This window comes from Dromiciops gliroides, chromosome 1 (genome assembly GCF_019393635.1).
Source record: "Dromiciops gliroides isolate mDroGli1 chromosome 1, mDroGli1.pri, whole genome shotgun sequence".
Classification (NCBI taxonomy): domain Eukaryota; kingdom Metazoa; phylum Chordata; class Mammalia; order Microbiotheria; family Microbiotheriidae; genus Dromiciops; species Dromiciops gliroides.
Window position 1 is genome coordinate 570,639,449 of NC_057861.1, and position 23,677 is coordinate 570,663,125.

A 23,677-nucleotide genomic window follows, 5' to 3' on the forward strand; every position below is an offset into this window, starting at 1 on the left:
TTATCTCCATTCCATGGTGAGGCATTAGAAAAAAAAAAAACCCAACACATGCTAGTGGTGAATTTCCTATAATAATAGATATAATTGTAAAGGAAAGAACAACTTGCTAGAAATTCGATTTTAAAAGACAACTCCTCAAATTAGTTATTTCTGGTTCTGAATCAGATAAAAAATAAAGCAAGTGAATAATCCAATTTTTACTAGCCATCACTTAAAGCCCCAGACTCAAGCACAGAGAAAAATATATTGATGTTATTATTCTAGTCTTATAGTGTGGAAAGATTCATATTTCATAAAGTCAAATGGAAAATTTCAATAAATTTGGTCCTAATCAAAAAGGACTGAAGATGATTTTCTCATGCAGAGATAAGGAAAAATAAATTTGTGTCCTTTTGAATATAGTATGAAACTATAAGCCTTATTTTTCACTTGATTTATGTTTTATTAACCTGTCTGAATGATGACATATACCAACCAATTAACAATAACTCACTCGATAAGGCTTCTGCCCATAGGAAAATGCTTCCCACATTAGCACTCCAAAGCTCCAAACATCACTCTTGCTAGAGAATTTATAGTAATTGATGCATTCTGGAGCATACCACTTGACCGGCCACTTTCCATGAGTTTGTGCCTAAGAACAAATGATTATAGATATTATACGAAAAGAGCAATGAGTAGCAAGAGAACCCCTGACAAAATTATTTTAAGTAAAGGGGAGAAACCTATTGTCTTCTTTTTAAAAATCTTTTTAAATTTTTTTGTTTGTTTATTTAAAATTTTATTCTCCCAAATTACGTATAAAAACAAATTTTAACATCAATTTATAAAAACTTTGTGTTCCAAATTCTCTTTCTCCCTCCCCACCTCCCCTTAAGAACTAAAGCAATTCAATATAAGTTATAGATATGTAGTCATGCAAAACATTTCCACATTAGCAGGTTGTGAAAGAAAACAGACAAAAACAAAACTTCAGATAAAGGCACTAACAAAAAAATTATGCTTCTATCTGTATTCAGATATCATCAGTTCTTTCTCTGTAGATGGATTGTATTTTTCTTAAGTCCTTCAGAGTTGTCTTGGATCATCGTATTGCTAAAAGTAACTAAGTCATTCACAGCAGATCATCTTATAATATTGCTGTTATTTTGTATTTCACTTTCCATCAGCTCATGTAAGTCTTTCCAGAAACCCAGTGTTTTCTGCAACTGTATTTCATGTGATTCGTAGGTTCACTGAATAATTTGATTCTTCCTCAGGGGCAAAACTCTTTTCAGTTTAATGCTCCAGTCTTTACATCATAGAAAATCTCTTTAGAAACTTCCAATTTGTAATACAGGAAGTATGAGAAAGCATGCACACAAAAAACAACAACAGTGACACTGGAAGTCAGAGAACCTTGGTTTAAATTGAAGCTTTGCCATTTACTGTTTGTATTACCTTGAGCAAACCTCTGCACCTCAGTTTTCTCCTGTAAAATGAATATTCCAAAGCAGAACTTCAACATCCTTTCCATATTTAAATCCTTTGACCCCATATTCCCATGAATAGAAACAGTCTATATGTTATGATGGTCCTTCTTGGCCATTCCTTTAGTTTACGAGTAGTTAATATGCCTTCTTCAAAAAAAAAATGAATCTGATCAATCATGTAGTAATCACTGATATTAGAGGCTCAGCTATTTCAAACTTTTACTCAAATTAAGACAAAGATGTGGCTTGTTCAAATATAAGATTTCAAAGCATCCACACTTTAGAATTTTTTTTTTTTGGTGAGGCAATGGGGGTTAAGTGACTTGCCCAGGGTCACACAGTTAGTAAGTGTCAAGTGTCTGAGGCTGGACTTGAACTCAGGTCCTCCTGACTCCAGGGCTAGTGCTCTAACAACTGAGCCACCTAGCTGCCCCCACATTTTTAGAATTTTTAAAAATAAACTAATTTAGGTCTCTGAGGTAAAAAATGTTATCTCCTTTCATAATAATTTGTCATAAACAAATCAGAAAAATGACCTTTAAGATATTAGAAGAATTCATGAGCGAATAAGGGATGGAGTAATTAACAGAAGTTAAAGAAGAATTTGGATTATATAAAAGTTTTTTTAAAAGATTTTGCAGGAACAAAACTTATGTAGATGAAATTAGAAGAGAAACTGTAAGTTGGAAAAAAATATTTATAGTATGTTTTTCTGATAAAACTATCATTTCTAAGACATATAAGAAACCAAAATGCTCGATGTGATATGAATGGGTACTTTTCATCAATATTTTCAACAATCATATAAAAATGCCCTAAATCACTAATAATTAGATGAACAGGTTTTGAGCATTTTTTAAAATCTCAGGACCTTTAAAAAATCTTAAATATTAGAAAGAATTAAAAAAAGCTAAATTATATGTATTGATATTTTTGTATTAGATATTAAAATTGATTCATTCTAAAATATTTGTTTACTAATTCATTTAAAATAATAATACTTATCACATATTAACATATATTATATATTTCTTATGATAAAAACAAAATAGCAAGAAAAGTGTCACTGGTTTACATAATTTTGCTTACTTCTTTAATATGTGGCTTAATAGAAGGTAGCTAGATTTTCATATCTACTTCTTTATTTAATCTTTTGTGATGTGTTGTTTTTGTTAAAGGATATTAAGAAAATTTAGCTTCATACAGATATGTAGATGGAATAGTGGGCAGTGTTTTAGTGAGCAAATAATGGTTTAGCATTATAATGAAAACAATTTTGACCTCATGGATGCCCCTGAAAGGATTTTGTAGATCATCAGGGACTTATGTATTAGAGAAATGTAAATTAAAGCAACTCTGAGATTTTTCCCAATAGCCATCAGATTATTATAAATGGTAAAAAGTGAAAATGACAACTGTTGGATGGACTCTGGGGGAAATATAGTGCTTTAAGAAATGACAAAAAAGACAATTTCAGAGAAACAATAACAATTCTATGAATTGATGCAGAGTGAAGAGACAATAATATGGACTGCAATTCATATAATAATAGCAACATGATAAATAAAAACAGCTTTGAAAGATTAAGAACTCTGATAAATCCATAGTGCCAAAGATGAAGGATCTCATTAATTGACCAAAAGGTGATGGACTCAAGATACAGAATATGACATACATTTTCAGATATGGTCAATGTGGGAATATGTTTTGCTTGATTACACATATTTCATTAAAGGAATTTTTTTCTTTTCCTTTTTCCAGTTTGGGGATAGACAGAGGAAGGGTAAGGATAGGATAACAAAGAAAAAAATGAAAGAAAAAAGGTCATTGAAGCATCTTTTTAAAAACACATAGAAGTGAGTTGAAGGAAGGTCAAAAAGAAATGAGGGCTTTCTGATTGGCATGTTAAATTTATTTCATATTTTAAAAGATAAGCAAGTAGTACATAAAAGTTCTATAGTTTCATGTACAATCTAGTGTTTGTTATGCTCTATGAACACAAAAATGATCATTTTACTTAAGTTCAAATTTTAAAATAAAATAAAATAAAAAATTTAAAATAAATGAATGAATGAATGAATTTTGAAATAAATTATAAAAAATTTTCCTCAACTTGTTTTTGTTCCATTTAAACTATGAAATCATAAAATCATAAAAAACCCCTTAAGTAAGATAACTATTTAGTAAATACTCTTTCCACCAAATTAGATCTATATAAGTAGTTTCTCTTTTTAAAATAATTTATAATTACATATTTTGAAAGAATAAACACTGTAATGTCTCACTCACATGACTAGCAATTGGATGGGACACCCATAAAAAAAGAAGAAAATGTTTTGTTTTTGTTTTCTCTTTCATGACAATAGCATTATGTTAAAGGTCAGAGAAAAGTATTAATAAGTCCCATGGTCTGATAATTTGCAAAAGGTCTTTCATGATTATAGAAGACAAAAATAATAAAAACAAAGAACTTTTTTAACATATAACTGGTTTTAAACAGTTTTTAAAATTCTACTGTTAAAAAAAGCATTGCAGAACAATCTGAATTCCAATTTTTTAACCACTAGTTACTACTGACATGGACTTACTTTGTAATACTTACCTTGTAATAGTTTTCATCAGCGTTAAGTGCTTTTGAAAGTCCAAAATCACTGATTTTGGCATAATGTTGGGTAACTAGTAACACATTTCTTGCAGCCAAATCCCTGTGCACAAAATTGTTCTCCTCCAAATATTTCATCCCCATGGAAACTTGATGAACTAGTTCTATGATATTCTTATCCTTGACATGCCTGAAAATCATTAACTGTTCCTTAGTAGGTCAATATTTCATTGTTATGACAACAGAAAAATAAATACTTGAAGCAAAAACTTCCTTCATATAAATTAATACTTGTCTTTATTTTTTGTTTTAAAAATAATTTTATTTATTTTATTAAATATTCCCCAATTACATGGAAAAGTTTTAACAATATGTTTTATAATTCTGAGCTCTAAACGGTCTTCCTCTTTACCACACAACTCCTCTCCTTGAGAAAGAGAGCAATTTGATATTGATAATATCTATGAAGTCATGAAAGACATATTTCAGTATTAGCCCTGAAATGAAAACACTAAGAAAATAAAACAATAAAAATAAAGTTTAAAAAAAGCATGGTTCAATCTGCACTCTCTCTCTGGTGATAGATAGCATTTTTCTTGCTATCTTTGGAATTTTGTTGAATTATTGTCTTGATCAGAATGTCTAAGTTTCTCACAGTTGTTCATCTTTATGCTATTGCTGTTACTGTGGAAAATGTTCTTCTGGTTCTGCTCACTTCATTTTTGCATGAGTGAAGTGCACATCATTTCTTATAATATAATAGTATTTCATCATAATAATATATCACAGCTTGTTCAGTCATTCCCCAATTGATGGGCATCCCTCAATTTCCAGTTCTTTATTACCATATATAAGCTATATCAGATTGCTTTCTGTCTTGGGGAGGGGGGAGAGAAAAGAGGGAGGGAAAAAATTTGGAAGTAAAAATCTTATGAAAACAAAAGTTGAAAACTATCTTTATATATAACTGGAAATAATAAAATACTTTTATGATTTAAAAAAAGGAAAAAATTGAGGCTTTCCTTAGAGAAATTTGTTGTAAAAATTTTCCCCAGTCTCCTATTTCCCTCCTAATTTTGGCTGCACTAATTTTGTTTGTACATATACTTCCTCTGCCTCTTGTTTCATCACAAACTTCCCATACCTATTAGTCTAGCAGGTACATTTTCCCATTCTCCCCCTAATCCACTTATGATAGCATATTTAATGTCTAAATCATTTATTCATTTTGGCCTTGTTATGTACATATAAATCTTGGTGTGTGATATTGGTCCATGCCTAGTTTCTACCAAACTGTTTTGCAGTTTTCTCAGAAATTTTTGTCAAATGCTGAGTTTTTACCCCTAAAGTGTGATTTAGATTTAGTATTTATGGTCATAGATTAGTATTTTTTTCAACCTCTATAAAATAATTGATATGGCACTGAATAAGCAAATTAATTTAGATAGAATTGTCATCTTTATTATAGTAGCTCAATCTACTCATGAATAAGCAATATTTATCCAATTGTTTAGATCTGCCTTTGTGTGAAAAATGTTTTATAATTGTGTTCATATAATCCCTAAATTTGTCTTGGCAGGTAGACTCCAAAGTATTTTACATTGTCTGCTGTTACTTGGAATGTAATTTCTCTTCTTATCTCTTCTTACTAGGTTTTATTGGTAGTATATAGAAATACTGATGATATATATGGGCTTATTTTATATCCTATAATTTTACTGAAGTTGTAAATTGTTTCAACTCATTTTTAATTGATTTTCTAGGGTTTCCTTCCATCAATCATATCAACCAAAAAGAATATTTTTATGTCCTATTTCCTATTTTTATTCCTTCAATTTCTTTTTCTTCTCTTATTGCTGTAGCTAACATTTCTAATACAATATTAAATAATAGGAATGATAGTGTACAACTATGCTTCAATCCTGATCATATTAGGAAGGCTTCAAGTTTATCCCCATTACAGAAAATATTGGCTTTTGGATTTATATAGATACTAATAATCAATTTAAGCAAAGTTCTATGGATTCCTATGTTTTTTAGTGTTGTTAATAGAAAAGAGTATTGTAAAAGGGTTTTTCTTGCATCAATTGATATAATCATTTGATTTCTGTGACTTTTTTTGTTATTGATATGGTTGATTATGCTGATAGTTTTCCTAACATTTAAACAGCCCTGTATTCCTTGTATAAAGCACACCAGCTCATAGTGTATGATCTTTGGGAAATATTGCTATAATCTCCTGGATATTGTTTTATTATTATTTTTGGGCATCAATATTCATTAAGGACATTGGTCTATAGTTTTCTTTCTTGCTTTACCTAGTTTAGATATCAAAACCATATTTCTGTCATAAAAAGAATTTGGTAGGATGCTACCTATTTTTATAAATGCTTTATGTAATATTAGGATTAATCATTCCCTAAAATTTGGTGAATCCATCTGATCCTGAGGATATTTTGTTAGTGAGCTTAATGATCGCTTCTTCAATTTCTTTTTGAAAGATATTGTAATTTAGCTATTCTATTTCCTCTTCTGTTAATCTGGGCATCTTACATTTTTGAAAATACTCATTCATTTCACTTAGATCATCAGTTTTATTGGCATAGAATTGGGCAAAATAACAATTATTGTTTTAATTTCATTTTCCCTGGTAGTTAATTCACCATTTTCATTGTTGTTACAAATGATTTGGTTTTCTTCTTTTTCACCAAAAAATTAAATTAACCAATGGCTTATTTTGTTTCTTCCTATAAAACCAGCTCCTATTTTTATTTATTTTATTTATTAGTTCAATCATTTTTTAAAATTTATTTTCACTTATTATTTAATTTCATCTCTCCTCTGATTTTCAAGATTTCCATTTTGGTGTTTAATTGGGGATTTAAAATCAGATCTTTTCCCTAGGTTTTAAGTTGCATACTTACTTCATTGATCAGCTCTTTCTGTCTTTTATTGATGTACACATGTAAAGATATATTCCTTTCAGTACTGCTTTCCCTGCCTCCTGCAAATTTTGCAATGTTGACTCATTATTGTCACTTTCATTAAATGAAATTATTGATTGTTTCTATGATTTGTTCTATGACTCACTCATTATTTAGGATTATGCTTCCATAGCCCTTTATTAAGCATAATTATACTGGATGAAGATTTGAAAAGGGTACATTTAATATTTGTGCTTTTCAGTATTTGGTATGTAGTTTTTAGGCCCTAATACATGGTCAGTTTTGTGAAGGTACCATGTACAGCTCAGGTAATGTATATTCCTTTTCATTCCCATTCAGTTTTCTCTAGAGTTTTATCACATCTAATTTCTAGGATGCTATTTATATCCTTAACTTCTTTTAAAGATTTACCTTGTTTCAGAAGGGAAAGTTGATTTGTGCCAATATTACAATTTTAATATTCCCTCCTGTAATTCAGGTCTTCCTGACTCCAGACCCAGTACTGTATCCATACTGAACCATCTAGCTGCCTCTAAACTGCACTTCCATTTTCTTCTGTTTATCCTTCTCAATATCTTTTTTTATCTTATCCCTCCTCTGAAGTCTATTTTGCTTCTGTCCATTGCCTCCTTTTATCTACCCTCCTTTTTATCTTCCTTTTCTTTTATCCCCTTCCCCTCCTAGTTCCCTATTGTACAAGATAGATTTTTATAACCAGTTACACATATGTTGTATCTGTGCACACACAGAAAACACACGCATGTATATATGTATGTATTCATATATTTATATTAACACATACACACATATATAATGTATATGTATATACATATACATACACACACTCCCTCTTTCAACCTATTTAGATATCAGTGAGGTTCAAGCATTACCCTCCCATACCACCATGCCCCCTTCATTTTAAAAGCTCTTCCTGGGGCAGCTAGATGGCGCAGTGGATAAGGCACCGGCCCTGGATTCAGGAGTACCTGAGTTCAAATCCAGCCTCTGACACTTAACACTTACTAGCTGTGTGACCCTGGGCAAGTCACTTAACACCAACTGCCTCACCAAAAAAAAAAAAAAAAAAAAAAAACCTCTTCCTTCCATGTCTCTGTAACATGAGATAATTTTCTCCATTCATTTTATTCCTTGTCCCTTCCCCCAGGGCATCCATCTTTCTCACCTATTTTGTTTTTAACATCATCTCAATATGATTAACTCCCATACTCTCCTTCTATCTAGAATCCTTTTAACAGCCCTAATAATGATAAAGGTCTTACAAGATGCATGCATCATCTTAAACTGTTTAATGTGGCAGTTACATGACAGAGTGGAGAAAGTGTCTAGCCTCAGACACTTATTTCTATTTAGCTTTGGTTTTTCATTAGGAGTGCTTGAAAGGCCTTTATTTAATTAAATATTCATTTTCGCCATGGAACAATTATACTGTTTCTCTGGGTAGATTATTCATGGTTGTAATCCCAATTTTTTTTGTCTTCCAGGATTTCATACTCTAAGCCCTTCATTTGTTTAATATAGTAGGTATTAAATCTTCTGTCATCATGACTGTGGCTGCATGGTATATGAATGGTTTCTTTCTGGCTGCTTAAAGTATTTTCTATTTGATCTGTGGGACCTCTGGAAATTGGCTATAATAGTCTTGTGAATTTCAATTAAGGATGAGAAGTTAAGTCTATCACAGTTGATCAACACACAATGTTATTGATACTGTGTACAAGGTTTTCCTGGTTCTGCTCATCTTACTCAGCATCAGTTCATATAAATCCTTCCAGGTTTCTCTGAAATTCTCCTGCTCATCATTTCTTACAGCACAATAGTATTCCATTACATGTTTACACCCTAATTTGTTCAGCCATTCCCCAATTGATGAAAATCCCCTCAATTTCCAATTCCTTGCCACCACAAAAAGTACAGCTATAAATATTTTTGTACATGTGGGTCCTTTCCCCTTTTTTATGATGTCTTTGGGGAAAAGACCTAATAGTGGTATCCCTGGGTCAAAGGATATGCACAGCATTATACTCTGGGTATAGTTCCAAATTGCTCTCCAGAATGGTTGGATCAGGTCACAACACCACCAACAATGCATTAGTGTTCCAATTTTTCCACAGCTTCTCCAACATTTATTATTTTCCTTTTTTGTCATTTTAACCAATCTGATAGGTGTCAGGTGGTACCTCAAAGTTGTTTTAATTTGCATCTCTCTAATCAATAGTGATTTAGAGCATTTTATAATATGGTAATAGATAGATTTGATTTTTTCATCAAAAAACTACCTATTCATATCCCTTGACCATTTCTCAATTGCGGAATGACTTGGATTCTTATAAATTTGTTTTATTTCCCTATATATTGTAGAAATGAGGCCTTGATCAGAAGTACTGGCCAAAAAAATTGTTTCCCAGCTTTCTGTCTTGCTTCTAATTTTGGATGCATTGCTTCTGTTTCTACAAAAACTTTTTTCATTTAATGTAATCAAAATCATCCATTTTGCATTTTATAATATTCTCTATCTCTTGTTTGGTCATAAACTGTTCTCCTTTCCAAAGATCTGAAAGGTAAACTATTCCTTTGTCTCCTAATTTACCTATGGTAATACCTTTTATATCTAAATCATGTACCCATTTGGGCCGTATTTTAGTATAAGGTATAAGATGTTGGTCCATGCCTAGCTTCTGCCATACTCTCTTCCAGTTTCCCCAGCAGTTTCTGTCAAATACTGAGTTCCTATCTGTAATGATTGGAATGATGCCACCTACTGGAGACTTGCTGTGGGAAAGCTCCACCATGAGGAAAATGCCTCAGAGGCATTGTGGCTTTTCCTTGGCATCAGGAAATGACATTTGCTCATGGGTGCTGTCTATCAAGGCTACCAGCCAATCAACTTGAGGAGCCTCCTATTTTCTGGGAGGAGACAGGAAGGAGGAAAGGGAGCCTGCACGGAGAGCTCTCGGCTTTTGGGTTCCTGACTTGATGGTGGTGGTGGCGGCAGAGGACTTCACAGGAAATTTGAGGAAAGATAGGAATGCCAGGCTGTTGGAATTCTGTTCTCAAACTTTTTCTTTCTATTTTCCAATAAACCCTTAAAAACCTAAACTCATTTTATCAGTGATTTTAGTCAGTTTCCCCCAAAACTGGGGGAACAGATAAGAATCCACATTTAGAATCTTAAATTACACAGTTTGGCGACCACGAAGGGATAAAGCAGATCCTTGATCTTCTGATCAAGTTTGGTAAGAATTTTTTTTTCTCTTTTCCTTCCTTATTTGCACATGTGCCTGTCTCTTTAAATTGGGTTTCTCCTTAACAGCTAAGTACCTAGGTTGAGTATATATTTTAACCCTTAAGTACTCTTAGCCTCCTATTTTCAAGCCTTGCTCCCTTTTACAAAATGGACCGGGAATTGCGGAACCAAAGAGGACTAAGCCTTTTCCCCTGGCTTTTCACCAGGATTGACCTTCTGTTTAAGTTTGGTTCTTATGAATTCGAATGTTCTATTCCTATTTTAATTTTAATTTTTACTTTTCTTTGTGTCATAGTGTGGAAATTTTTGAATTACAAAAAGGGGGTGGAAGATAATACATTTTATATCATTCATGACTCCCCCCTTGGGAAAATAATTGCATCTTGGGACACTTACAAACTACCAATTCAGCCAGACATGACAAAAGCAAGGCTTATCAAACTGCGTTTTATGTGGCATAAGAAATATTCTAGCTTATTGGGAAACAAATGGTTATAGAATGGATCTTTTGGTCACTTAACACTGAAAACTCTACAAATGATCCTTCATTTTGAGTCCCCCAAAGATGCAACTTATTGGAACCTCTGGAATGTAGCAAGTGAGGAATTGACTGAAAAGGGAGAAAAGGAGGATGGCTTTGGGCCTGAATGTGAATGTAAATCTGCCTCTCAGGCTGACACATCAACAAAGGAAACAAAAAAGAAAACAAAGAGAAAATTAATGTTTAGAGGAAACAGAAAGAATAAAGATCCTCCCCCTTCACGAGATCCCCTCCCATGATAAGGATGATGTTGTAGTAAGTCTTAGAAGATATATACCATTCAGCCCCAAAGATTTAGGTATATGGAAACGAGAAATTCCTAAATTTGATGAGGACCCCACAGGGGTTATTGGCCATTTTAGGACAATCTTCAGAGGATATCAGCCCACTTGGAATGATGTTAATGAGCTAATGGAAGCAATATTATCCGCAGGGGAAAGCCACAGGAAAGGGTGACATTGGGTGGCCTATTGAAGACCCTGAATGGAACCCCAACGACCCTAGGCATTTTGATCTGTTAAAAGAGGCAAGAGATACATTGCTGAAGGCAATGGAATCCTGTGCTAGAAGGACTGATAATTGGGAAAAATTTATAGATACAGTTCAGAGTCCTGATGAGAGACCTAATAGATTCTATGATGGGTTGTGTAAGCATGCTAAGCAACATTCTGGGCTAGACCCATTGAATCCTAGAGATTCCCATATTATCTGCTCTTACTTTGTATACCAGTCCTTACCAGAAATTCGAAAATACTTTAAAAGGCAGTGCCCAGATTGGAATAAGTTGAGTCCTGACAGACTTAAAGAAATAGCAAGATATATTTACGAAGGAAATGAGAGGGAGGAAAAGAACAGACAAGGCATTTTAGCTCCAGTACAGGAAATAACAAAGCAGTGAAGCTGGGCAGTTGAGAACCACTACCAACCCCAGAATCACTGCCAACCCCAGAATCATTACGAACCCCAGAATCAATATCAAACCCCTAAATTTTGTCAGTACTGCCATAAACAAGGACATTTTATACAATTCTGTAGAATTTTGAAATGAGACATGAACAAAAATAGATATAATTCCTATCAGAGGAATACAGATGGGCAGAACCAAAACAGATATAGATCTTTTCATGGGGGTGCAGGACGAAGACAAAACAGACCTTTTCAGAGAGACACAGGTGGGCAGAATGAAAACAGTTACAGGCAAAGGGGTGCAGAACAGAGAGATATAGAAGATTGATGGTGTATGGGGGGAGAAAGGACAGAAGATTTTATGTTCCCAGACCCTGAACTTTTTAGCCCTCTTGTGCCAGTACATTCACCTCCCCAAAATAATGAACCCCACATAACCCTTAGGGTTGGAAATACTTATTATGATTGCTTATTAGATACAGGAGCCTCAAGATCAGTCCTAGTGCGAAAACCTGACCCTGAATGTACACCTATTGGATCTCTAAATGTAGTGGTGTTTCAGGAAAAGCCCAGTCCGTTGCGAAATTAACCCCTCACAAGGTGAATCTGGGTCCATTAACAGTAGAACATTCATTCTTACTTATGCCTGACTCTCCTGCAAACCTATTAGGCCGTGACCTCCTTTGTAAACTCAGAGCAACCATATCTTGTTCTCCAGATGGTAGCATTTCCCTGGAGGTGCCAGAGGACACGGTCCACTTACTGCCAATTTTGATTTCAGACAGTCATGGAACAGTGGAGAACACATTTGAAATCCCTTCTGATATTCCTAAGGAGGAACTCTACTGACGTAGGCCTCCTTAAATCTGCTATACCTGTTATCATTAAGACCAAAGGTGACCCAGCACCATCCATTCCACAATATCCATTGTCTAATGAAGCCATAGAAGGGATCACCCCTATAATTGAGGCTTTGAAAAGCCAGGGTATTATTATTCCATGTCATAACTCTCCATGCAATACTCCCATTTTACCAGTTAAAAAGCCCAAGCCTGGGCCAGATGGTAAACCTGTTTATCGTTTTGTGCAAGATCTTAGAGCAATTAATAATTATGTTATCCCTAGACATGCTATAGTGGCTTCCCCTTCTACCATAATTTCTTCCATTCCCTGTGAATCTACATGCTTCACAGTGGTAGACCTCTGCTCTGCCTTTTTCTCCATACCAGTACATGAGGACTTCCAATATTTATTTGCTTTTACCTGGAAAAATAGACAGTGGACCTGGACTAGACTCCCACAGGGATTTGTAGACAGTCCCACATTATTTTCCCAAATTTTACAGCAGGATCTGGCCTCCATTACCTTTAAAGGCTCCACACTAGTACAATATGTTGATGACTTACTTTTGGCCTCTCCTAATGCTGAAATTTGTCAGGAAGATAGCCGTCACTTACTGCTGGAGCTGCACAAGAGAGGACACAAGGTTTCCAAGACAAAGGTACAATGGTGTTTGCCCCAGGTAGAATATTTAGGATTTATTCTGGCTGCTGGAACTCGCTCTGTCTCTTCTAAGCGAGTCCAGGCCATTCAACAACTTTCTGCCCCCTCTACTAAGAAGCAATTAAGAGCCATTCTGGGAGCAGCTGGGTACTGTAGACAATGGATACCCTCTTTTGGTGAAATTACTAAACCTCTCATAGCTCTAACAAAAAGTTCTATCCCAGACATTTTACAGTTGGATCCCTAGCATCTCTCAGCCATAAAAGAATTAAAACGGGCCTTGTTATCAGCACCTGCCCTAGGACTACCAGATTATAGTAAGCCTTTCACTCTCTTTGTGCATGAACAAAGGGGGGTGGCTTCTGGAGTTCTGACTCAATCACTGGGGCCTAACCAATGCCCAGCTGGACCCTGTAGTGGCTGGAGCACCACCTTGCCTTAGGGCAGTGGCAGCCACAGCTCTTTTGGTAGAAAAAGCCTCTGATTTGGTCCTAGGTAACCCTCTAACAGTGCAATGCCCTCACAAAGTAGGGGCTCTCTTACTACGACACAGGACACAAGCCTTTTCAGATCAAAGGCTGGCTAAGTATGAAATAACCCTGTTAGGTAATGAGAATATCACTCTAAAATGCTGCACAGTTCTCAACCCAGCAACGCTACGCCCTAATCTACCATTATCGGGGGAGCCATTGCATGACTGTGCTTCCTTAGTTGATATGCCTGAGAAACCCCATGATAATCTTTTCGATACTCCTTTAGAAAACCCTGATCTTGTCCTCTATACAGATGGTTCCTCATTTATGAGGGAGGGGACCCGTTTCACTGGAGCTGCTGTAGTTTTTTATTATGACACCCTCTGGGCAGCTTCTCTTCCTTCCCATTTTAGTGCACAGGCTGCTGAACTTGTGGCTCTTACACAGGCCTGTAATATAGCCAAAGGTAAGAGTGCCACCACTTTTACTGACTTGAAATATGGCTTTGGCATATGCCACTTTATTGGTATGATTTGGCTACAATGAGGCTTCCTAACATCTTCGGGCAAGGCTATTGTCAATGGGGACCTTATTAAGGACCTCTTAGATTCCCTGAAACTGCCTTCTTCCCTAGTCATTGTACATTGCACTGCCCACACAGGGAATAGTGATCCTGTTTCAAAGGGGAATGCACGAGCTGATTCTGCAGCCAAGCTTGCTGCATTAGAAGGTCCTGAACATGTATTTAACCTTTCACCTTCTGAGGATATTCCTTCCAATCTAACCTATGATGATTCTGAAGTAGAAAAGTGGAAAAAGAAATTTAAGGCAAAACAGATCAATGGCGTCTGGGTGTCTCTGGAAGGTAAGCCACTTCTTCCCTGGAAATTCTACCACCAGGTATGCCTCTCTGTTCACAGAAAAGGTCATTTTGGTACACAAGGCATTGTAGACTCTATTAAGAGAACCTGGATAGCACCAGGTGTGACTAACACAGCATCTCAAATCTGCTCGGGCTGCTCCACATGTCAATCTTATAATCAGTATGCTTTTAAAGCCAAAGCTTATGGAGGGCATCCTCTAGCATATACACCTTTTGAGCACTTACAAATTGATTATATTACTATGCCAAAAGCAGGACATTATAAATTTTGCCTTGTTATAATTGATCAACTCACTTGGTGGGTGGAGGCATTTCCCAGCCCCTGAGCCACAGCTGCCTTTGTTGCCAAAATTCTTCTTAAAGAGATAGTACCTCGTTTTGGCCCACCAGCCCGCATTGAATCTGACAAAGGCACACATTTCACTGATTTGATTTTATCCCAAATCTACTCTTTCTTGGGAGTAACTCCAAAATTCCACACACCCTACCATCCACAAAGTTCAGGCCAAGTTGAACGTATCAATAAAGAGCTTAAGAGTATGATTGGCAAATTATGTACTGAAACCCATTTGAAATGGCCTGATGTTCTACCATTGGCATTATTCTATCTACGCAGTAGACCAAGAGGAGAACTTCATATATCTCCTTATGAAATGCTTTTTGGTCACCCTCCTATCCAAGCTAAAACTTTTTCCCCAGTTTCCCCATCACTGGTGGGAGGTGATACTTCTGTTGCCTCCTATATATAGGAATTACAGACCAGGCTACATGAACTCCATGAGGCAGGAGCTGTGGTCCAGGCAGGCCCATTAGACTTTTCATTGCACAGCCTCAACCCAGGAGATAAAATATATGTAAAGAATTTTCAGAGAATCAGTGGAACCCAACCTGCCTGGGAAGGACCTTTTCAGGTATTATTGATAACTCCTACTGGCATTAAAATTGGTGAAAAAGACTCATGGATTCATCGCTCTCATGTAAAGCCTGCACCATTCATAGGTGAAGAGATTTCAGATAGACCTGAGGTAGACGCTAAAGAGCTAAAAACCCTAACGATAGGAACTGTTAAAGGGCAAAGAGAGCCCAGAGGAAATAGGCAGCTCCCATTTGATAGTCCCACTGATCAGTTAAATGCTTTGGGACTCAGTCTTCATAAAGTATTGGGAGATGGAAATTGCCTTTTTAGGGCCTTAGCGGACCAGCTAGAAGGTCACTGTAGGAATCATCTCAGACACAGACAAGAAGCTGCTTCTTATATGATTAACCATAGACAAGAGTTTGAGTCTTTTAGAATAAATGACTCCCCTTTTGAAAAATATGTCGACGAATTAAAGAAATTTGGAAAGTGGGGAGGAAATGATACAATTGTAGTGTTTGCTAGACAGCATCAGCTGAATGTGGTAGTTCATCAGTTAAATCAGCCCTTATTGAAAATCAGTGGCACAGACAAAACTGATGCTAGAGAACTCCACATTTTCTACCATAAAGACAGCATTAGAAAGATCAATGACAATTCAGAAACCCCTGCCAGTTTGGCACACAGAGAATTGGGGAACCAGTTAAAACAATGTGGCATGCCCCAAATTCTAGCAGCTTAAATACCTTAAAATTTAACAAGCATTTCCTTCTACAGGCAAACCACTGAAGCACATGGCCTGGTTTTCTGGCCCACCTCAATTTCCCCCACCTTTTCCCTACCATATACCTATTTTTTTTTAATCCTTTTTGTTTTCTTTGTTTTGACTTTTGAAAGGCACTGAAAAGACCTGGAATTCACCACACCTTTAAGTTCTTTAAGAACACAAAAGGGTGCTTAGCGAATCTTTTGCTTTTTATTTTTGGTTTTGCTTTGTTTTTTGACTTTTGTTTCTTTTGATTTTCCTTAAAACTCAATTTTGTAAACTAAGTGACTTTTCAAAGACATTTTAAGTATATGCTGTGGGTGAGGCCTTCCTCAGAAGCTACCAGAATTCTTTTTTTTTTTTTTAACTCTTTCTTTTTGAGAGAACCATGAGTTCTAATGAGTTTTTATTTTTTCTTCTCTTTTCTTTTTTATGGTGTTCTACTAAAAAAAGACCAGAAAGGGTTATTGATACCTCACTGAAAACATTGAATATTGAATCTTGCTAATTGAAGTCTTGTTTCTTTTTGATAAATTGATCACCACTTTAAGTATCTGCTACTGTTATACTAGAGAATTCATGTATAAGATGATGTGGTTTACTTGCTAAAAGAAGATTATGTAATATTGTCTAATATAATCAGCTATTTACATTCATTTATTATTTATATGTCATTATACTCTGGGTATGGTTTGGAATTATTGTATATATCACTAATATATTCTCAGTTATGCAGCATAGCACGCATTTTTACCATCATACTGTCTTTGGTGAAATTAATATGAGATTTCAGAAGTATGGAAACTTATTTCAGAGACTAACTTGCTGTGAATTCTGATGCAGGCCCTGGAGAGAATATATGTGCAACAAAAGGAGAGACAGGTATACCTAAGTCCATGGTTTGCTTATGATGGTGACTATGTAGAGCACAATTACTAGGCACAGTCCAGTATTCATCCTCTCTCCCTCCTAATTTAACCTAACTTAACTGAACTTATTTTTCTTTTTATCTCACTCAGTTGAACTCACCTGTGACCTAGCATAATCACTGGCTGTCTCGGAACCATGAGATATGGTATGATAACCTTTCCATAACATTTTTCAGGTGTCATGAACACATACTAAATTTGGCTTTGATCCAGACACATGGGGGTAAAAAGTGTTACAGATTGCATAACTACCTCAACCCTCTATTAGAAGTCTAAGGATATAAAGGAGGGAATGTAATGGAATTTATTAATTTGATCATTGACAATGCTATGCTAAGGTTTAGTAAAAATCCAGCAATTCAATCAGTTAAAGAGAATCCAGCTTTCCAGACCAGAGTCCAGAATCCAGTTTTCCAGACCAGAATCCAGCTTCCTCCTGATGACATCTTACCACTTCAAGAAGACAAGAGAAATCAGAGACTCTATATGAACTGTTTTGTTTTGTTAGTTTTTACTATCTCCTTTCTGTGTTACATCATCTGTAACATGTACCCTCTGCAGAGGCCCTCCCTTTGCAAGACTAATGTCAAAGCGTCGGTTCATGAGGACAAAAAAACTGCCCTTCTGGACAAAACTTTCCTCTCTTCCTTTTCTATATTGTTATTTACATATTGTTAGCTAGCATAGGATATTATTTTTGGTTGTTTCATTGAGCAAATGCATTCGTTTTTCAAATGAAACAAAAGGGGGGACTGTAATGATGGGAATGATGCCATCTACTGGAGACTTGCTGTGCAAAAGCTCCGCCATGAGGAAAATGCCTCAGAGGCATTGTGGCTTTTCCTTGGCATCAGGAAATGACGTTTGCTCATGGGTGCTGTCTATCAAGGCTACCAGCCAATCAACTTGAGGAGCCTCCTATTTTCTCGGAGGAGACAGGAAGGAGGAAAGGGAGCCTGCACGGAGAGCTCTCAGCTTTTGGGTTCCTGACTTGATGGTGGTGGTGGCAGAGGACTTCACAGGAAATTTGAGGAAAGATAGGAATGCCAGGCTGTTGGAATTCTGTTCTCAAACTTTTTCTTTCTATTTTCCAATAAACCCTTAAAAACCTAAACTCATTTTATCAGTGATTTTAGTCAGTTTCCCCCAAAACTGGGGGAACAGATAAGAATCCACATTCAGAATCTTAAATTACACATATCCTAGAAGCTGGAGTCCTTTGGTTTATCAACAGTAGATTACTAAAGTCATTTAATACTGTGTCTCCTGTGCCTAACCTATTCCATTGATCCACCACTCTGTTTCTTAGCCAGTACCAAATAGTTTTGATAATTGCTGCTTTATAGTAAAGCTTCAGATTTGGCACAGCTAGCCCACCTTCCTGTGCATTTTTTTTCATTGGTTCCCTTGATATTCTTGACCTTTTGTTTTTCCAGATGAATTTTGTTATTATTTTTTTCTAACTATAAAATAATTTTTAGGCAGTCTGATATGGCACCGAATAAGGAAATTAATTTAGGTAGAATTGTCATTTTTATTATATTAGCTCATCCTACCCATGAGCAGTTGATATTTTTCCAATTATTTAGATCTGATTTGGTTTGTGTGAAGAGTGTTTGGTAGTTGTGTTCATAGAGTAGATCCTGGGTTTGTCTTGGCAAGTAGACTCCCGAGTATTTTATATTGTCTACCATTACCTTAAATGGAATTTCTCTTTCTATCTCTTGCTGCTGGACTTTGTTGGTCATGTAATAGAAATGCTGATGAATTGTGTGGATTTATTTTATATCTTGCTACTTTGCTAAAGTTGTGTCAAACAATTTTTAGTTGATTTTCTAGGATTCTCTAAGTATACAATCATATCATCTGCAAAGAGTGATAGTTTTGTTTTCTCCTTGCCCATTCTAATTCCTATAATTCCTTTTTCTTCTCTTATTGCTAAAGCTACCATTTCTAGTATAATATTAAATAAGAGAGGTGATAATGGACATCCTTCTTTCACCCGTGATCTTATTGGGAAGGCTTCTAACTTATCTCCATTACATATAATGCTTGCTGATGGTTTTAGGTAGATACTTATTATTTTAAGGAAAGCTCCACCTATTCCTATGCTCTCTAGTGTTTTTATTAGGAATGGGTGCTGTATTTTGACAAAAGCTTTTTCTGCATCTATTGAGATAATCATTAATTCGGCTAGTTTTCTTATAGATATGGTTGATTATGTTGATAGTTTTCCTAATGTTGAACCAGCCCTGCATTCTTGGTATAACTCCTACCTGGTCATATTATTTTTGTACTGGTGATCACTTGCTATAATCTCCTTGCTAATATCTTATTTAAGATTTTTGCATCAATATTCATTAAGGAGAGGGCAGCTAAGTGCCACAGTGGATAAAGCACCGGCCCTGGATTCAAGAGGACCTGAGTTCAAATCTGGCCTCATACACTTGACACTTACTAGCTGTGTGACCCTGGGCAAGTCACTTATCCCTCATTGCCCCGACAAAAAACAAAAACAAAAACAAAAACAAAACAAAACAAAATATTCATTAAGGAAATTTGTCTATAATTTTCTTTCTCTATTTTGGCTCTGCCTGGTTTTTCTATCAACACCATATCTGTGTCATAAAACGAATTTGGTAGAACTCCTTCTTCATTTATTTTTCCAAACAATTTGTACAATATTGGAATTGATTGTTCTTTAAATGTTTGGTAGAATTCACTTGTAAACCCATCTGGCCCAGGAGATTTTTTTCTTAGGGGCTTGTTCAATTTCTTTTTCTAATATGGGCTTATTTAAGGATTCTATTTCCTCTTCAGTTAACCTGGGCAGTATGTATTTTTGTAAATATTCATCCATTTCATTTAGATTGTCAAATTTATTGGCATACAGTTGGGCAAAATAGTTCCTAATTATTGCTTTAATTTCCACTTCATTGGTGGTAGAATCACCCCTTTCATTTTTGATACTGATAATTTGGTTTTCTTTTTCTTTTTTTTTTAATTAAATTAACCAAAGGTTTATCTATCAGTTATTAGTTTTATTAATTAATTCTATAGTTTTCCTGCCTTCAATTTTATTAATTTCTCCTTTGATTTACAGGATTTCCAATTCATTGATATCTCTTTCTCTTTTTTATTCATGTAAGCATTTAGAACTATAAAATTTCCCCTAAGCACTGCTTTGGCTGCATCCCTGTAGGTTTTGGTATGTTGTCCCATTATTGTTATCCTCTTGGATGAAGTTATTGATTGTTTCTATGACTTCTTGTTTGACCCACTCATTCTTTAGGATGAGATTACTTAGTTTCCAATTAATTTTCAGTCTACCTTTCCATGGCTCTTTATTACTTGTCATTTTCATTGCATCATGATCTAAGAAGGATTTATTTACTATTTCTGCCATTCTCCTTTTGACTATAAGGGATTTGTGCCCTAATACATGGTCAATTTTTGAATATGTGCCATGTACCACTGAGAAAAAGGTATATTCCTTTTTATCCCCATTCAATTTTCTCCAGACATCTACAAGTTTTCTAACATTCTGTTCACCTCTTTAACTTCTTTCTTACTTATTTTGTGACTAGGCTTATCTAATTCTGCAAGGGGAAAATTCAGATCCCCCACTAGTAGAGTTTTGCTGTCTATTTCCTTTTGTTACTCATTTAACTTCTCCTCTAAGAATTTGGATGCTATATCACTTGGCACATTAGCACTGATATTATTTCATTATTTTTCATACTTTTTAGCAAGATGTAGTTTCCTTCCTTATCTCTTGTAATTCAATCTATTTTTGCCTTTGCTTTGTGTGAGATAAGGATTGCTACCCCTGATTTTTTTAACTTCACCTAAAGCATAATATATTCTACTCCAACCTTTTACCTTTACTGTGTATGTATCTCTCTGCTTTAAATGTGTTTTTTGTAAATAGCATATTGTAGGATTCTTGTTTTTTAATCCACTCTGCTATTTGTTTCTGTTTTTATGGAAGAGTTCATTCCATTCACATTCACAGTTATTACTATTTCCCTCCATTCTATTTTATTTGTTTGCTTGTTTTCATTGTACTTTTCCCCCTTTCTTTCACCCTATTCCCCCTCACCAATGTTTTGCTTCTAACCCCTGCCTCTACCAAACTGCCTTCCCTTTTATCAGCCCTCCTCCCTTTTCTTTATCCTTTTCTTCCCTACTTCTGCCCTCCCTTCTATCAGTGCCCCCCCTTTCCCCTTACCCTTTTATTTCCTTAAAGAATAAGCTAAATTTCTTTATCCAAATGAATGTATATGTTATTCCCTCTTTGAACCAAATACGATAAGAGTAAGGTTGAAATAATGCTCACCCCTCACTTCTTTCCCTGTACTGTAAAAGGTTTTTTGCACCCCTTCAATTAATGTAATTAATTCAATGTAATTAACTCCATTCCAGCTCCCCTTTCCTCTTCTCCCCATAAACTCCTTTTTTTCACCCCTTATATCATCACATCAAAGACAATTTAAACTTATACCCTCTGTGTATTATCCTTTTGTCTGCCCAAATAGAAATAGAGTTCTCAAGAGTTATATGTATTGTTTTCCCATGTAGGGATGTAAACAGTATAACCTTATTGAACAACTTTTTCCCAGCTGTTTACCTTTTTAAACTTCTCTTGAGTTTTGTATGTTAAGATCAAATCTTCTATTCCATTTTTGTCTTTTCATCAGGAAACCTTGAAAGTTCCCTATTTCATTCATTGTGCATCTTTTCACCTGAAAGAGAATGCTCAGTTTTGCTGGGTAGTTCATTGTTGGTTACAATCGAAGCTCCTTTGCTTTCTGGAATATCATATTCCAAGCCTTGCAATCCTTTAATGTTGAAGCTGCCAGGTCCTGTGTAATCCTGACTGTGGCTCCATGATATGTAAATTGCTTCTTTCTTGCTGGTTGGAGTATTTTCTCCTTCATCTGATAATTCTGGGATTTGGCTACAATATTCCTTGGAGTTTTCCTTTTGGGATCTCTTTCAGGAGGTGATTGGTGGATTCTTTCAATGATGATTTTATCCTTTGCTTCTATAATATCAGGGCAGTTCTCCTTGATAATTTCTTGGAATATGGTTTCTAGACTCTTTTTCTGATCATTGCTTTCAGGCAATCCAATAATTCTCAAATTGTCTCTCCTGGATCTATTTTCCAGGTTAGTTGTCTTTCCAATGAGGTATTTCATATTTTTTTCTATTTTTTCATTCTTTTTAACTGATTCCTGATGTTTCATGGAGTCATTAGATTCCATGAATTTTTAAGGCAGTTTTCTTGAGTGAGATTATGCACCTCCTTTTCCATTTGGCCAAATGAATTTTTTTAAGGAATTGTTTTCTTTAGTCAATCTTTGTGCTTCCTTTTCCAAGCTGCTGATTTTTTTTTCATAATTTTCTTGTGTTGCTTTCATTTCTCTCCCCATTTTTTCTTCTACCTCTCTCACTTGATTTTTGAAATCTTTTTTGAGCTCTTCCAAGATGGATTTTTGATCTTGAGACCAATTCATCTTCCTCTTTGAGGCTTCACATGTAGGCAATTTGAGAGTATTGTCGTCATCTGAGTTTGTGTTTAGCTCTTCCCTGTTGACACAGAAGCTCTCAAACCTCTTCTGTTTCTTACTCATATTGCAGCTTATTTTTTTTTATTTGAGGTCTGCTCCTAGGGCACAAGAGTCACTGTTTCAAACTTCTTGTGCTGGGGGATAGGGCCTGTGTCACTGGCTTTCTACTCTGAGGCCTCTCACCCCTTTCCCCACTCTGTGCTTGCTCCAGGTGCTGGGATGATCAGTCCCAGTCGCACCTGTCCTGTGGGTGACCTTCCAGCTGTCATCCTGCCCTCTCAGCTGGTGCTTGTGAATGTCACAACTGGCCCGCTGTGCCACCAACTTCCTGACCCATGATCTCGGGGTCTCAGTTGCTCTGCTGTGGCCAAGAGCTTCCTGCTGACTTGCCCAGACCCCCTCCATGCTGTACTGTGCTGCGCCGAGTGAGACTGACCTTTCCTGAAGTCATCTAAATTATCTCAAGTTGGGAGATTGTGTCTCCCTGTCTTTTTGTCTGTTTTGTAGTTTCAGAATCTGTTTAGAGGCTTGATTTAATGTTGTTTTTGAGGGAAACTTGGGAGAGCTCAGGCAACTTCCTGGCTTCTCTTTGCCATCTTGGCTCCACCTCTGAACTCATTAATTTTTTTAAATAAAAGTATTTAATTATTTTCCAGTTACATGTAGAGATCGTTTTCAACATTTGTTTTTATAAGATTTCTAGTTTCAAATTTTTCTCCCTCCCTCCCCCTGTCCCCAAGACATCAAGTAATCTGATATAGGTTATATATGTACAAAAACATTAAACATATTTCTGCATTAGTCATGCTGTGAAAGAATCAGAGCAAAAAAGAAAAACTTCAGAAAAGAAAAACAACAGCACCAAAACCAAAAGAAATTGTATGGTTCAATCTGCATCCATATTCCACAGTTCTTTTTTTTCTGGATTTGGAGAGCCTTTTCCACCATGAGTCCTTTGGAATT

At 35.6% G+C, this 23,677-nt stretch overlaps 1 protein-coding gene across 2 annotated transcripts in view; it reads right to left on the reverse strand.

The window, feature by feature from the left end:
- The window catches only part of SYK (spleen associated tyrosine kinase), a 197,669-nt gene that overhangs the window by 22,001 nt on the left and 151,991 nt on the right, over positions 1–23,677 (reverse strand). For both annotated transcript variants that reach the window (XM_043977547.1, XM_043977546.1), the window contains 2 exons: positions 4,075–4,264; positions 494–634 (listed from right to left, as the gene is read on the reverse strand). In XM_043977547.1, the coding sequence (XP_043833482.1) occupies positions 494–634; positions 4,075–4,264 (331 nt within the window). The remainder of the gene's footprint in view (positions 1–493; positions 635–4,074; positions 4,265–23,677) is intronic.